Genomic DNA, 16,253 nt, shown 5'->3' with positions numbered 1-16,253 from the left:
ACTTTGTAAACTAAGGCCTTGTTTAGTTCCCAAATTTTTTTTGTCTTTGTGTACTGTACTATTTTTTTTATTAGACAAACATGGTCCAATCGTGGAGTAACTAGGCTCAAAAGATTCACGATTTACAGGCAAACTGTGCAATTAGTTTTTGTTTTCATCTATATTTAATATTGTATGCATGTGCCGCAAGTTTTGATATAATGAGGAATCTTGAAATTTTTGGGCTAAACAAAGCCAAACTGAGGTGACGCCGGAGCTCTCTCGACATCACTTGCATGACGAGAGGGATCGGAGGACCAAATAAACTAGCACATCATACAGTGAGTACCTCTGTAGTCCTCGATGATCTTTAGCTGGGGTCTTGGGCGGTGTTTAGTGCCCGAAGTGAATAATTTCGTGACACTGTAGTACTTTCGTTTGTTTGTGGTAATTATTGTCCAACCACAGACGAACTAGGCTCAAAAGATTCGTCTCGTCAATTTCGACCAAACTGTGCAATTAGTTTTCATTTTCGTCTATATTTAATACTCCATGTATGCGTCTAAAGATTCGATGTGATGGAGAATTTTAAAGAATTTTGAAAATTTTGAAATATTCGATGTTTAGTTCCAAAAATTTTGACAAAATTGACATTGTAGCACTTTCGTTTGTATTTAATAAATATTGTCTAATCATGGACTAACTGGGCTCAAAAGTTTCGCCTCGTAAATTATATGTAAACTGTGTAATTAGTTACTTTTTATCAATATTTAATGCTCCATGCATGTGCCCTAGAATTAATTTAATATGATGAGGAATTTAAAAAATTTTACAACATTTTTTTAAACTAAACAAGGTCTAGCTATCTGCGCATCACAATCGACCAAGTTAGGTTAGGTTGTTAACCTGCTAGCATATATCATGCTTGCCTATGTATATGTAGGTGATTACGGCTGGCTCACGCATATTTTCTTTTCGCGGCCGCGGTGCCTAATATAAATGTTTTTTTCATTAAGGTGTTGTTTTTGGATGTACATGTATTTGTCTCAATCCATGTCTCTAATATATATGGATTGAAGTAAATACATAAGCATCCAAACAACACACTAAAAGAGTACTCCTATCTTAAAATAGAAGTCGTTCTCGAATTTTGAAAAGTTGGTTTTTTTACTTTAACCAATTATATATAAAAATATTAATATTTATAATACATAATTAATATCATTAGTTTTATATTAATGTTCCATGTATTTTTTATAAACCTAGTCAAAGTTGAGAAAGTTTAGCCTGCACACATCCCATAATGACTTCTATTGTGGGACGAAATGAGTAGCTCAGAAAGACCTTTATTTTCATTAGATTGCATTAATTCATTGCGATAGATCGATATTTTTGCAGTGGAAGGGTTTGTTGTTGGCTTGTTACCGAGACTAAGAAAATTCATTATTTTTCTTTTGCAGCAAAAATAAAATTCATTCTTGACATTACATATATTACCTCGGTCCAAAATAAAGGGTATATTTGTAGATTTAGACTGACTCCAACTTCTTTAAATTTAACCAGGCTTATAAAAAAATTATAAACATTTATTACTTCACATAGATACGCTATAAAAACACATTACATGATTAATCTAATAAGTGTTCACATTTTTCGTAGATCTAATTAAACTTAAAAAAATAGCTCCTTGGAAAACGAAAATTGTATTATTTTTTTTTGGCACCGAGAGAGTGTATGTAGGTAAATAAATCAGCCAAGCAATGCAAATTTTTGGAGTACAGTTTGGTGGTTCGACGTACAACGAGATGGATGTCGAAAAGTTGCTTTTCCCTCGTGTTTTGATCCAAATTCCAAACGGATTGAGTATAACTACCTCCCATTGTCGCAATATATTGTGACATAATAACAAGCAAAGCGCAAAGTTGCAGTGTACTCAAGAAATGCCAATCTATTGGGCCGGGCTTGTTGTGGGTCACATGTGGTTGGGATCCGATGGCAGCATGCATGCTTGCAATTGTCCTCTAAAATTATATATGCCTCACTCGTGTGGCTATGAACTCATATATATAAACCCGCAGAGCAAGTAGTCATAACTAGAAAATGGAGGTCGGAGAGGGCATCCATAGTTTTTTTTTTTTCCCAATCAGCACTCAGCGCGTGCTTCTCACAAAAACTCACCATGTGCCACTCAAAAGAAAAACCCTTGTAGATGTAAAAGAAACTTGACCCATCCATGTGGCATCATGTCTTACCATCTCTCCCTGCTCCAAACACTAATATTGCCGCCGTTCTCAAGTACCTACCTCTCCATCGTCCTCGTATCAAGGTTCATGTTCCCTCTTTCTTGTTGATCTCAATCTTAATCTGGTGTCTGATCGACCTCGATCACAACTGTATATACCACTCGTGTGTTAATTAATATAGTATGGAGACATCCCCATATGTGGTATCATTCAATTGGATCTGTTTAATTCCACTCCTAAAGTTTAGTCACCTCCTGTTTGATTATAGTGATTAAAGACCACTAAAGCAGCTGTCCCATGTACACTTTTAGCTATCCCTTGGTGACTAAAGCCACTAAACTTTAGTGAACTCTAAACTTTGGTGGGGTGTTTGGTATTTTAGTGACTAAAAATAAGGGGTAAACCAAACATACCCTTGTCTATGGCATCTAGAAGTAGATAAGCCCGAAACAAAGAAAGTATGGCAAAACCACAAGTTCTTATTAACATCATTTTGATAAACAAGTCCTTTTATTAATTTGACATCAACTGCCATGCACAAGGGGAACATGCGTGGCAGCAAATGGACATCACAATACACAGCACAAACACATACACATGCTGACAGGCACGAACACATACACATACTGACAGACAGGAAAGGAACATATATGAGACAGGAAACTGAGCTTTAAATTGCTTATTTTCCACGCGACGAAACACGAGCACGGAAAATGACAAGACAAGAGAGTGACAACACCAAGCATGGTAAGCTAGTTCACATGACATTGCACGAGGGCCCGCCGCCGCCCTGCCTGTGGTGGTGGTGGTGGTGGCGGCCATGTTGCTGCTGCTGCGCGTCCTGGTCCTGGCAGTCGACGTCGTCGCCCTCGGTAGCGGTGGAGCAGCCAGGCTCGCACTGGTCGTCGCCAGCGGCAGCGTAGGCGTGGGTGTCGGCGTCGACGTCGGAGTCGGAGTCGGCGGCGGCGCGGTGCAGCATGAGCACGTACGCGAGCTGCGTGACGGCCAGCGTCGCGGTGAGCGCCTCGAGCGCGCGCATCCGCCACCCGCGCGCCGCCGCGGCGGCCCGCATCTCCTTGCACGCGAGACCGAGCGCGAGCGCGGTGGCCGCCCACGCGACGGTGGCCAGGGCCGCGGCGGCCGCGAGGCCCTGCGGGCGCCACGACGCGCGCGCGTGGAACGCCGCCGCGGCCTTGGCTGCGGTTCCTAGCACGGCGGCCAGCAGCGCGAACTGGATGAAGTGGAGCGTCGCCTCGTCGCCGGCGCTGCGCGGCGCCGCTCCTGCAGGCGTGCCCATGCACATGCACGCGTCGTCTACACGCATTGAGTTGAGTATGTATATAGATATAGATATATAAAAACTACACGCATTGAGTTGACGTGTACGACGGACCTGCAGGTGGGTAGTATTCCTTTTCGTGGTCGGCGCCGGCTATGTCGTGGTCGACGAAGGTGTTGAGCGCCCAGCTCGCGAACCCCAACATGGAGACGTAGAGGGCGAGGTTGAGCAGCAGCAGCGGACCGGCCACGTTCCTCCTCCGCCCCAAAGCCTCCAGCGACGACAGCAACAACGCCATTATCGATCTTTTTATCACCTGCACTGCAGGTTGTACTGATATTGCTCCTCGATCGATCCCAATGCTGCTAGCTCCGTCCTCCGGTACTTAAAGGGCCGGGCAGGGGCATGCAGCTAGCTAGCCTAGAGCCAGCAGCCCGCACGGCAAGGTTTCGTGTGCGTGATGCGAAGCGCCATCGATCGATATCGTCCGTGCGTTCGGCCGGGCTGGCATGCATGCAGTGCAGTTGGACGACACGCACGCGCCGCGCGGGCGGGCGCTGCCGTGCCGGCCGGACTCCAATCCGTGCTCGATCTATCGCTTCGCTGGGGAAGGGAAATAGCCGGTCGTTGTGCGCGGGCCGCGGCCGGACCATGCATGCATGCAGAAAATGAGCGACTAGTTGTTTAATTTTGGGATGACAAGCTAAGAAATTAATAGTACACGTCCTCCTCTTTAAATTTGTCTCATCGTGGTCATGGCGTCTCTGTTCGTGCGCCCACTTTCCTCATGCCGTGCGCCGCCATAGACAAAAGGCCAGGCATGCAGCTAGCGCAGCTTGCATTGCCTTCTGGCTTTTTGTTTCGAGCTAATGGCCGGCCGCGGCCGGGGAGCATGCATCTTCTGTCGACGATCGACTTCTTGTGCTAGCTTTTGACATGGCCAGGCCAGCCTCAACTCTATCCAATTCGCGTAGGAACGGAGGAGGAACACAAAGACGCGCGCGTGAGCCTTAGCTGCTTGCCGCTCTTTCTGTGTGCAAAACCGCCAGAGTCTCAGTTTGGCATGATACTACCCCCTTCCAATTGAGAGCTATGATATTTTAGACATGCATTCGGTCTAAAGTTTTTCACAACAATCAAAACATTTGACCTTGAACTAGTAGAATTTATGTATCATTAATTGTCGATAATAGCTATTAGTACTATTCTATTTCATAAATAACACTAATATCTACATTATGAAAATAAATAAATTATTGTACCACCGCCTAGCAAAATTTGCTTCAGGTGCCTCATCACCTCGCCGCGCACTCCATGAGCGTCCGGCTCCGCGGTCGTCCTCCGGTTCGTCAGGACCATCCGCGCCGCCGCCACGAGCGCGGCTAGCGACACGAACGTCAGGACCCCGATGCAGACCAGCAGCGCGAGATTCTTCTGCTTGGGCTCAGTGGTGGGTGAGACAACGAGCTTGTCTGGCAACACTCCAATCCAACCAAGGTGATCTCCAGCTCCAGGGTGCGCACTGGGAAACTCTGCGCTTTATACTCCCGCTGTACCAAAGCCATTACCACACTGTCCAAATCGGGAATGGCAGAAACACCCTCTTCTGGTTGGATGTCATGTCTGGTGCGGTGACGGCGCACTGGCGGAAACGTTCCCCATTCTATTCAGTCACTGCACTGTCAGGGATGGCACACTGTCCAAAAATGCTGTTGCCACAAACAAAGCTCTTTCGTCAGCAGATTATTATGTCAGAGCTTCAGGCCGTTCGTTCCCTCTTGGACGACTGCACTGACAAGAGCCTATCACCCTTCTGCATTTGGAAGAGCAAAGCTCCACCACGTTGGCTACTCACTCAAAAGGAGAATTCAGTGTCGCTCCAACCTGTTCAAATTATAAAGCATGTTGTGGATTGTGAAATCTGCGGCCTTCAGCCTGAATCTCCGGAACACATCATCAGCGAGTGCTACTTTGCTGTCGAATTCTGGAACAAAATTGGAATTGATATGCCGATTGGGAGAAGCGTACCACTGCATTTTCATGATCTGGTTTTCACAGCAGAGTATTATGCGCAAAATTTCATTATAAATATGGCTTTTCCTACAAATTTTGCAACATTTAAACTGTGTTACCACCAACTGCTGCAGCTGGTAGCAGCAGCAGTAGTAGGACCAAACACCCAGCAACTGCATGCTTTCAACAACTTCAGTTAAAGAGGAAAAAATCCACAATTCAGAACGAGAACACTTTGTTTTATGAAGAAATTGAAGTCACGCATGTCTGGATCAAAGGAAAAAGCTAGTGAAGGAAGGTGCCCAACAAATAAACATGTACCCCCTTTCAAAATCTGAACCTGCAGCCTGCAGGGAGAAGAATGCAGGAGCATATATAATGTTGAATTCAAATATCCCTACGCACACAATCGAGCCTTGTAAGACTTTTGGCCCTTTAATTAAATGTGCGAAGACAATAACAAATTTTATGTGCTTAGCAACTTCCCCCAGGAGGGAAAAAAACTAAAATTGTTAAAGCAAGTAATCTCGCAAGACTATCATCTGCATGCCCTACATAGATCACGCAAATTATAGGGAAAAAAGATATATGTCTATGTCTCAAGAAGATGGTACGTTTTTCAACTCTGACGCCCTTGGATTAATTCTCACCAGTCACCACTAAGAGAAGATTAGTGAATTGAAGCGGGCCGGGCGAATTTCATCGCAACTGGGATTATGGGCCGGTTCAGGCGGAGTAGACGTGAGTGGGCCTGAAGGTGGTGCCGCATGCGCTGAGCCCAGTCTTAACAAAATCGAACGACATTTTGGTTAACAAAATCGTGTCATGGAAGCAGCAGCAGCATCCAAACTCCAAAGAATCTACTGCCACTTAAAAAAACCTCACGGCAAAAAAAAAAAAACATTTCTGAAATCTAAACATATACGACAACAAAAACCACTGTACTGTTTCTAATCTTTATCCATACCACACTAAATCCTGCATGCCCACGTGCAAACATGCACGGAAAAAAACCTCTCCTAGTGTCCGGATCTAGTTCGTTAAAAAAAAAGGAAAATACTTTACATGAAAAAATTTGCTAGCTAGAGCCAAAAACTCACAACAACAACAACAACAAGAACAACAACACGCTCCCATAAAGTCCGGATCCACTTTGCGAAACAGAAACATCAAGTACTATGTCATGTATGTAAAAAAAAAAATAAACATACTTTATATCAATAACCAGTGCACTGGCACTACTGTCCCTTGTTGATGGTGGTGGCCGTCTCGATCCACCACCTCCTTAGCGGTTTGGTCGTCACCACACCACTGGTGCCCATATGATAATGCAGACACGCCGGTGATCATCGACTCGATCGGTATGCGTCGCGACACAGACAACAATTAAACTCGGAGACCTTCGACGTGAGCTTTGTCACTAGCTTAAAGATGATCTACTAGAACACGTACGTACGTGACAAGGTAGGGCTAGCTTCGGCACCATTGGCCAAGGGCAACAAAACAACAACATGTACGTTCAGCCCCGCGCAGTGTACTACGTATGAGCTACGACCTCTCGATCCGACGGACTGCTAGCTCTGCTACGCCCTACGAAGCACAGAGACACGTGAAGCTGCCACATCGCCTCCTTACTAACGGCAGAACATGCATGGCTTTGGGCATTGGTTGTTTGGGTCTTAACATCATTAGATTTGTCATATTGATTTATATTTTTTCTTTAATATTCCTCCTGGTCTACATAATTTTGGTGATAAAAATCATAAAATAGACTTTAACTTAGTCTAAACAACATGTATTGATGTAGTCAAAACAAAAATATATTTATTACCTATGCAACACACTGACATATACGTCCAGTATTATGGCCTTGTTTAGTTCCCAAAAAATTTTGCTAATTTTTTCAGATTCCCCGTCACATCGAATCTTTAAACATATGCATGAAGTATTAAATATAGACGAAAATAAAAACTAATTACACAGTTTGGTCGGAATTGACGAAACGAATCTTTTGAGCCTAGTTAGTTCATGATTAGATAATATTTATCAAATACAAACGAAATTGATATTATTCACATTTTGCAAAATATTTTACAACTAAACAAGGCCTATATATACACCCAGACCGGTTTGGAACCGGCAGCGTATCAACTCAGTACATCAGCAGTGGGCCATCACCTTGCATTGGTTGTGCAACTTAACAAAAGTTGGACCAAAAACTCAAAATTCGTTATCTCGTTCAGCTTATAACTGACTCTGACTCGGCTTGTTATTGTTATTGTTACCCAACACATCAGGCAGCAATGCAGAGCTTTAAATATAATTTTTGTTTGGTTCACACGAGACGAGAGCCCGATGATGTAGTTACAACGAAGTGCTTCATTAGTGGGCTTACGAACGGTCCATATCGCTGTGTTGACCTACCTGTCCATGCATGCGTATGCATGGTCCATAGCCTACCACTGCAACACAAAATGCATTGAGGCCTTGTTTAATTCCAAAAAAAATTTTAAAAAAATTTCAGATCTCTGTCATATTGAATTTTACAGTACACTACAACACAAAATGCATTGAGGCCTTGTTTAATTCTAAAAAAAATTGTAAAAAGTTTCAGATCTCCGTCATATTGAATTTTACAGTACATACATGAAGTATTAAATATATATATAAATAATTATATAGTTTAGCTGTAATTTACAAGACAAATTTTTTAAGCGTAGTTAGTTTATAATTAGACAATATTTATCAAATATAAACAAAAATGTTACAGTATCCGTTTTGTAAATTTTTTAGAACTAAACAAGGCCTGATTAGATATTAGCATATGTCACGACCACGTCACTCCTTTTTGTCGTCGCAGTCGTAGCCTCGTGCCAGGGAGGTTGCTAGGGCATCTGTAGAACTGTTCATCGTAGGTAGACGGACGTCGCGGTCACGGGTCAATCTGGAGTGAATGGCCTCATTCTCAGTGCACCCAAAATTCTAAAAATTTACAAAATTTTTCATCGCATCAAATCTTTATACGCATGCATAGAGTATTAAATATAGATAAAAAATAACTAATTTCACAATTTGACTATAATTTACTAGACAAAATTTTTTAAGCCTAATTAGTCTATGATTAGAAAATAATTATCAAATATAAACGAAAGTGCTACAATGTCAAACTTCAAAAACTTTTGGCATCCATGTTTAGTTCCAAAAATAACTAGGCCTCGTTTAATTCCCCGTCCAAAATTTTTTCACTCATCCCATTAAAATCTTTAAACACGTGCAGGAACATCAAATATAGATAAAAAAATAATTGCACAGTTTAATTATAAATCACAAGGCGAATCTTTTAATTCTAATTAGTCCATATGATTAGTCATAACTGCGACAGTAACCCACAAGTACTAAATGAAGGATTAATTGGTCTTAATAAATTCGTCTCACGATTTCCAAACGAGCTATGTAATTTGTTCTTTTATTAGTCTGTGTTTAATAATTCAAATGTGTACCGGTATATTTGATGTGGCATCCAAAAACTTTTCATCTTGGAACTAAACAATGCCATGTACAGTAGTACTCCATCTATATAGGATTTAGAAGTTGTTGAGGACAGCGACATGGTCTCCAAAACACAACTTTGACCTCGTATTTTTATAAAAAAAAATATTTAGAAAAAATGAAATATATATATTTTTATGAAAGTATTTTCAAGACAAATCTATTCATATAATTTACACATTTGCAAACTCAACAATTTAAAAGTTGCATGTTGATGATTTATATTTGCAATGTTTGACCTAAATCTTGTCTAAAATGTTTGCTAAATCCGATATATAGAGAGTACACATTTTGCTTTCCCGAGTATTTTATCTTTTTTTGAAAAATTATCAATGCTCTCTTGAATTCTCCAGTCAGCTCCCTGAATATTATTCGTGGAAGGTACTATTAATTACTTTTATTGTCTATGTTCATTTTGAAACTATTAATCTACAAGCTAATTAATAATATTAATTGAGGATACTTCATATTTCATAAATACCGCGAAAAGTGATTTTGAGATGGTGTGTTGACCTAGTACGCACGTGTCCATGGTCACCTCTGGAACGGTGTCGGATCGGAGAAGCCCACCAAGGTGGAACAAATGCTTGCGTGTGCTGCGACGACTGACGAGTGACGAATCGAAGATGACGCTGGATGCATCGTGCAAAAATAAAAGACCATGCACCGACGAAAGGTCACCGGTGCTCCACGTAGGGCTGGATTAGAACAGTACTCCCTCCGTACCTGTTAACTTAACTGTTTTAGTTGACGGTCTGATCAACTCAGACATGCTTAGTGCACGTTGTGCCTGCTCACGCACAAGCTGAGTGGCCATTAAGGATCGAATCTGAGACCCAATGCTTTAGTCTCTACACACAATCCAGCTGAGTTGGTTTATTTTCTTATACAGAGAGCACTCATAATCATATTTAACTATTACGGGTAGACATGAAAAACTAACCACTAATTAATCACTTCTTGGCTACCATAATCATGTCATATACGTTAAGGGAGTATCTTTTTCGTTTGACTCGGCTTATTAGTAGCTCAGCTCGACTCGTTTGAATTTTTTAACAAACTAACCTAAAATCTAGCTTGGTTTAGTCAGTAAGCTAGCTCATGAGCTAAAATAAGCTCATATAAATAACAAGCCAACAATTTTAATCAGTCTATATATCCGTCTACTTATGCTATAAAATGATTAACATTAAAACCCTAAACCAATAGACTCCACGACTCAACCTCTCCCCACCCCACCGGCCTACCCCTATGACATCATATCACCGAAAAAAAATAGCGGGCTATTTTTCCGCTATAGCGCCGCTATAGCGGGATATTTAAAACGCCGCGACGATATCAGTCATTTTTCCGCTATCAGCGCTATCTCCGTTATTTTCCGCTATAGCGCCGCTAAACCGCTATATCGGCATAGCGCCGCTATTTTTCCGCTAAGCCTGAAGTGTGCTTAGTGCTTGTCATTTCATTTATGTTTCAGACTTTTAGTTGCTTATCGAACTATGTCACTTGTGGCTTTATGTCTTTTGCTTTTGAATTTGGATTGTAATAAATAGACTATTAGATCATGGGTATGGGTTGTGACTTGTGAGTTACTTGTCACTTGTGAGATTTTAGTTTTAAACTTTTCATCTGATGTGTGCTGTATTTAAATAGCGGGCTATAGCGGCGCTATAGCGGAGCTATAGCGGCACCATAGCGCGACCGCTACGTCGTATAGCGGTCGCTATAGCGGAGCTATAGCGGCGCTATAGCGGAAAATAGCGGTCAGAATCATCCAGCGCTATTTTTGGATAGCCCGCAATTTTTTTCGTGGCATCATATACATGCGAGACGATTCCTTTGCTCCCCCTCTAGTTTTGATTTCTCTGTTTTGGTCTCCATAGGACCACACATTGCATGCCGACATTTTTTTGTTGTTGTTGATGATAAATTCCTGTGAGCACCTTTTGGTGTGTCGATCGCTCATTTATTTTGCTTCATTCTTAAATATTGTATGAATGAACGGGATTGATTAACAGATGATGATGGATTGTGGTCGTGGATCGATGATATAGCACATACTTATATTTTCCTTTGTAAAATTTATATGTATTTTGTCTATTTCATTTTAAATATCTACATGATGTGTTTGTTGTTATGATTATAATCTCTATATACTATATTTTTATGCTTCGACTTGCAAGTCAAATGAGTTAACTGATCAAGCTTATAAATAAACCGAGCCGAGCTAGCCTTTGGCACACGAGCAGTGTGTAGTTTGACTCGTGCGGTGTGCTCAAGAGCCAAGTCAATTCTTGTTGCTCTGATAGCGGTCACGATATGTAATTGCCTTGGAGGCCCCATTGAGGCCTTGTTTAATTTTCAAAAAAAGTTACAAAATTTTTCAGATTCCACGTTACATCGAATCTTAGATGCATGCATAGAGCACTAAATGTAAATGAAAATAAAAATTAATTACACAATGCACCTATAATTTGCAAGACGAATCTTTTGAACCTAGTTAGTCCATGATTGAACAATATTTATCTAATACAAATGAAAGTGCTACAATATCTATTTTGTAAAAAAAATTAGAACTAAACAAGGGATTATTTACGATAAATCTACTAATACTTATTTGATTAAATATTAGTTATTTTATATCATTTTAGTTAAAAGTAACGTACTTTAGCATAGCAGTATAGCACTGTTATAGAATCAAATCCTTTGTTTTCTGGGCACGAGTTACTTTAGTATAGCGCTTCTCTAGAACTTTACTGTATTATAGCTTTGTTTAAGATAGACAAAGGATTATTGTCAATTTGAACACAGGATGTATAACATATTCGAGCTTCCCAATCGCCAACCATTTTTTTCATATAAATTAACAAATTTTGGTCTATTGAAACGTGATCCAAATAAATTCGTCTCGTCCTTAAGCTGAATATTTTATCTACATATGGTCTATGGATCATCGACGAAAGGTCAGTAGCGCTCGATGCATGGGGACAAAATGCATTATAAATGCATATGCCACGACGACGTCACTCGTTTTCGTCGGCGTCGTCGTAGCCTCGTGCCCGTGTGCTAGCTACCTACTCCCAGGTTGCTACGGCACACCTACCTCGTTGTGCCAACGCATGGCATGGTCCTGGTCATGGCTAAGGCCTGGTTTAGTTTCCAAAAATTTTTAAAATTTTTTTTAGATTTTTTATTACATTAAATCTTATGGCATATGTATGAACTAATTACGCAGTTTAACTGTAATTTGCAAGTATAGATCTTGAGCATCTCCAAGGGTTTTGCATTTGAGGTTTGCATTTGAGTAATTTACCAAAAAGCTCCAAAAGAGGTCTCCAACGGTTTTGCATTTGGAGTTTACAATTTGGACAACTTGGCAAATGAGGGAGCAAACTTGGCAAAAATGCCAAGTTGTGAACGACTTTGCAAACCCGATCGCGCGAGCAAAGTCACGCGCAAGGAAAGCGCGCGCGCCTGGAGACCTTCTATTTTTATCCTTTGCCAAGTCCAAATGCCAATTCCCTTGGAGATGACTTATTTTTATCCTTTGCATCTTGTTATGGGAGTTTGCAAATAGCAACAAATGCCAAGTCAATTTGCCAAAGCCTTTGGAGATGCTTAGTCCATGATTAGATAAGTATTTATCAAATACAAAGAAAGTACTACAATGTTTATTTTATAATTTTTTAAAACTAAACAAGACCTAAGCATTCTCTGTAGATGTCATTTGTTTTTTTCTTTCTAAGAATATAATCAAATTAAACGTTTATATTTTAGATTTGATGATTGATTAGATTTGTTGAAGATATTATAACTTTCTATATCTATTAGTGAAAGAAAGTTATAATATCTTCAACAATATTTTTTTTTAGGAACACGCTTGGCACGATTTTCATTAAGAGAAATTTAGAAAAGTATTACATGCCTAAACAGCGCGAGATGGCGAGCTACCACCAAGCATGTGGGTAAACACTAACACAAGGCACATGCTGTCTCGGTGGAGCTAAAACATTTGTTCTAAGGCCTAGCTTGTTTAGTTTCGAAAATATTTTAGATTTTGGTATTTTAATATTTTCATTTTTATTTGATAAATATTATTTAATCATAGACTAACTAAGCTCAAAAGATTCATCTCGTGATTTACAGTCAGACTGTACAATTAGTTTTTATTTTTGTTTATATTTAATGCTCCATGCATGTGCCACAAGATTCGATGTGATGAAGAATCTTGAAATTTTTTTTTATTTTTAGGGTGAACTGTAAACAAGGTCTAAGTAAAACAACAATTGCGTGACTAGTAGGAGTGAGTAAAGCAGCAACGACAGTCTAAGCTAGCTGCCGCGGGTAGCCACCAGCGAAGAGAACCGCTAAGTTGAAGGGATGCCAGAGATGATGTGGCAGCCTCAATCACGCCCGCTGCCACCGGACATTATTCATAATATAAGATATGACATAAATAAGTCTCAGTATATTTGTTTTGGAAAAAGTGATTAACAAGAGACACTAGAGACGGTGTGTTGACCAACGTCGTCCGTGTCCATGGTCAGTCACCCTTGGAAGGGACGAAGAATTGGCCGGATCGGAGAGGTGGAAGGATGACGACGACGAGTGACGAATTTGACGATGCTGCTGCATCGTGGATTCCTGGTCGTGCAAATTAAGGACTTATTTAGTTGACGGAAATTTTTAAATTTGGTTACTGTATTATTTTTGTTTGTATTTAATAATTATTGTCCAATCATTAAGTAATTAGATTTAAAAGATTTATCTTTCAAATCATAGGTAAATTATATAATTAGCTACTTTATTTATCTATATTTAATGCTTTATACTTGTGCCGTAAGATTTGATATGAAAAAAAAAATCTTAAAAAAAAACTAGAACTTTTGGGGGTGAACTAACGCCTAAGGACCATGGAGACCCACGAAAGCTCACTCGCTCGTAGACGCCACTCCTATTTCGTCGTGAAATTAAATAGCCAGCACTGCGTAGATAGCCCCTGTGGCTTTCCATTCCCAGGCCTTGTTTAGTTGCAAAAAGATTACAAAATAGAGAACAAAGTACCTTTTTTTATATTTAACAAATATTATTTAATCATAGGCTAACTAGATTTAAAAGATTTATCTTATAAATTACAGATAAAATATATAATTAATAATTATTTTATATATTTAGTGCTCCATACATGTGCCATAAGATTTGATATGATTTTTTTGTTGCAAAAATTCTCAAAAACTAAAGGTTCCTGGATTTCCCACAATCCTACGGCACCGTGTACATTGTGCTCAAGTCAATTCTGGCTGGTCCGGCGGCTCTGGCTCTACTCTAGCTGCTACTGCTAGCGGTAGCCAGTCAGGGTATGCTATTGCCTTTGTCGACTCCCATTATTCGTTTCTACTGTTTAGATTGGAGATGAAAATTTTTTGGATGTCACATCGGATATGTCGGAAGGATGTCAGAAGGGGTTTTTAAAAACTAATAAAAAAACAAATTACATAGCTCGTCAGGAAACTACAAGACAAATCTATTAAGTATAATTAATCTATCATTAGCACATGTGGGTTATTGTAGCACTTAAGACTAATCATGGAGTAATTAGGCTTAAAAGATTTGTCTCGCGATTTTCAACCAAACTGTGTAATTAGTTTATTTTTTTATGTACATTTAATGTTCCATGGATGTGTCCAAAGATTCGATGGGATGGATGAAAAAATTTTGGGTGGGAAACTAAACAGGACCTTATCTTCCTTTTCTTTTTAAAATTAAAGCTACGTGAGAACCAGATTTGCCGAGCATATATCAATAGAAATTAAGTTTCAAAATAAATAAATAAATAAATAAATAAAAGATTAGATGTGGCTAATGCATAGCTGGCCATGCGATTGGCATATGGAATACACAGTCACCTTCTTCCTCCTCTGGCCTTTCTCCTACGTTCCCGCTGGTCTTCCTCCTTGTGTTCGGCCCATCATTCATTGTCCTTGCCCCCACCCTTACCTTCCACAAACGCCGCTCTCGACTAGCGGATCCCTCGCCACCGTCCGTGTCGATCGCCCACCTCCTGGGTTTGCCCTGCTCCTCACTGCCACCGTGGGCGGTAGAGATCTTGCGAGACCGTATTACCCACGACGACGTCCTTCTTTCCCTTCTCCCCTCCTGTCGCCGCCATGGCCAAAGATGTTCCCACCTTTCCTTGGCTAGGTTGCTTCCTACCATGCCGCTGGAAACCCTAACGCCGTCCTCCGATTGTCCACACTGCCTGTCCGGCCGGCCTACCTCTCCTGAGCCTCTTCTAAGTCCACCAGGATTGGGGAAAGATAAGGAGAGCGAGAGGGAGATGACACATCTAAGAAAAGGAGAGAGTGCATCTATAGGTGGAAGACGTCATGTGACCACATTGACAAAAGGAAGAAGACATGGGGATACAAAGAGCGGGACCCATCACGTGCCTGCCAAGAGAGAGAAGAGAGAGATGGGGGTAGTAGTGTGTGTGCAGGGCCGTCTCTAGGGGGTGGGCAGCCGGTGCGGCGGCCGGAGGCCCACGGCACTAAGGGGCCTATAAGTATATATGTAATATATATAATACTCAGTATATAGATTTATCTAATTTTTTATAGGCTTATATAGACACTATAGAAATCCATCTATTAATCTAAAAAAAGAAATCCATTAATCAGTACATCATCCACATCCACCGATTGCTAGTATTGCTTCATATTCTCGCTTGATCGATTAGTTGAGCAAATCAATGTTCCTCTTTATCGTCTTCTCGTCCTATTGCCCAATCGTCCAATGCAACAATATGGCTTCCTGACACGCAAACACCACACGTCCGCACACTATGTCACTACTAGACACTAGAGCAGGAAGAGTAAGGGCATAGCTGATCGAGACTTCACCAATTTTATTATTAGTATTCCGTGATAGAGTTCTAAATTTCTAATTCTATTCTACTTATTTATTTGTTGTACTATAACTACCTTTTATAAACTAAAACATATGGTGCAAATTAATTCTTTTTAGTTGTACTATATATTTTATATTTGACATATCAAAAAAATATTTGATAAGTCCTTACCCTTTTGCTTGCACAAGGGCCCTCAAAATTATAGAGACGGCCCTCTGTGTGTGTGCCAAGTTGTACGAGCCTATATGGCTAGAAAAAATACCCAAAAAGATTATATATGTTG

The 16,253-nt window shown here is 40.5% G+C and overlaps 1 protein-coding gene across 2 annotated transcripts; it reads right to left on the bottom strand.

Moving 5' to 3' along the window:
• Positions 2,714-3,958, bottom strand: LOC8074117. Of its 2 annotated transcripts, none has more exons than XM_021457786.1 (2): positions 3,616-3,958; positions 2,714-3,503 (listed from the first exon to the last, which is right to left on the bottom strand). In XM_021457786.1, the coding sequence occupies exons 1-2, from the start codon at positions 3,797-3,799 to the stop codon at positions 2,980-2,982; spliced, it is 708 nt and encodes a 235-aa protein (XP_021313461.1). In that variant the 5' UTR covers positions 3,800-3,958; the 3' UTR covers positions 2,714-2,979. The 2 variants fall into 2 exon arrangements, with proteins under 2 accessions (XP_021313461.1, XP_002456993.1); XM_002456948.2 differs by having other exon boundaries at positions 2,714-3,536; positions 3,616-3,853.

This window comes from Sorghum bicolor, chromosome 3, assembly GCF_000003195.3.
Source record: "Sorghum bicolor cultivar BTx623 chromosome 3, Sorghum_bicolor_NCBIv3, whole genome shotgun sequence".
Lineage (NCBI taxonomy): Eukaryota > Viridiplantae > Streptophyta > Magnoliopsida > Poales > Poaceae > Sorghum > Sorghum bicolor.
The sequence above is the reverse complement of the archived record's forward strand: the minus strand, read 5'-3'. Positions and strand labels throughout refer to the sequence as shown.

Bases quoted from the DNA above. Each gene is read 5' to 3' on its own strand.
- LOC8074117 (XM_002456948.2), bottom strand. From the start codon at position 3,799: ATGGCGTTGTTGCTGTCGTCGCTGGAGGCTTTGGGGCGGAGGAGGAAC. The intron at 3,537-3,615 runs GTCCGTCGTACA...CAATGCGTGTAG, and splicing joins GGAATACTACCCACCTGCAG to ACGACGCGTGCATGTGCATG.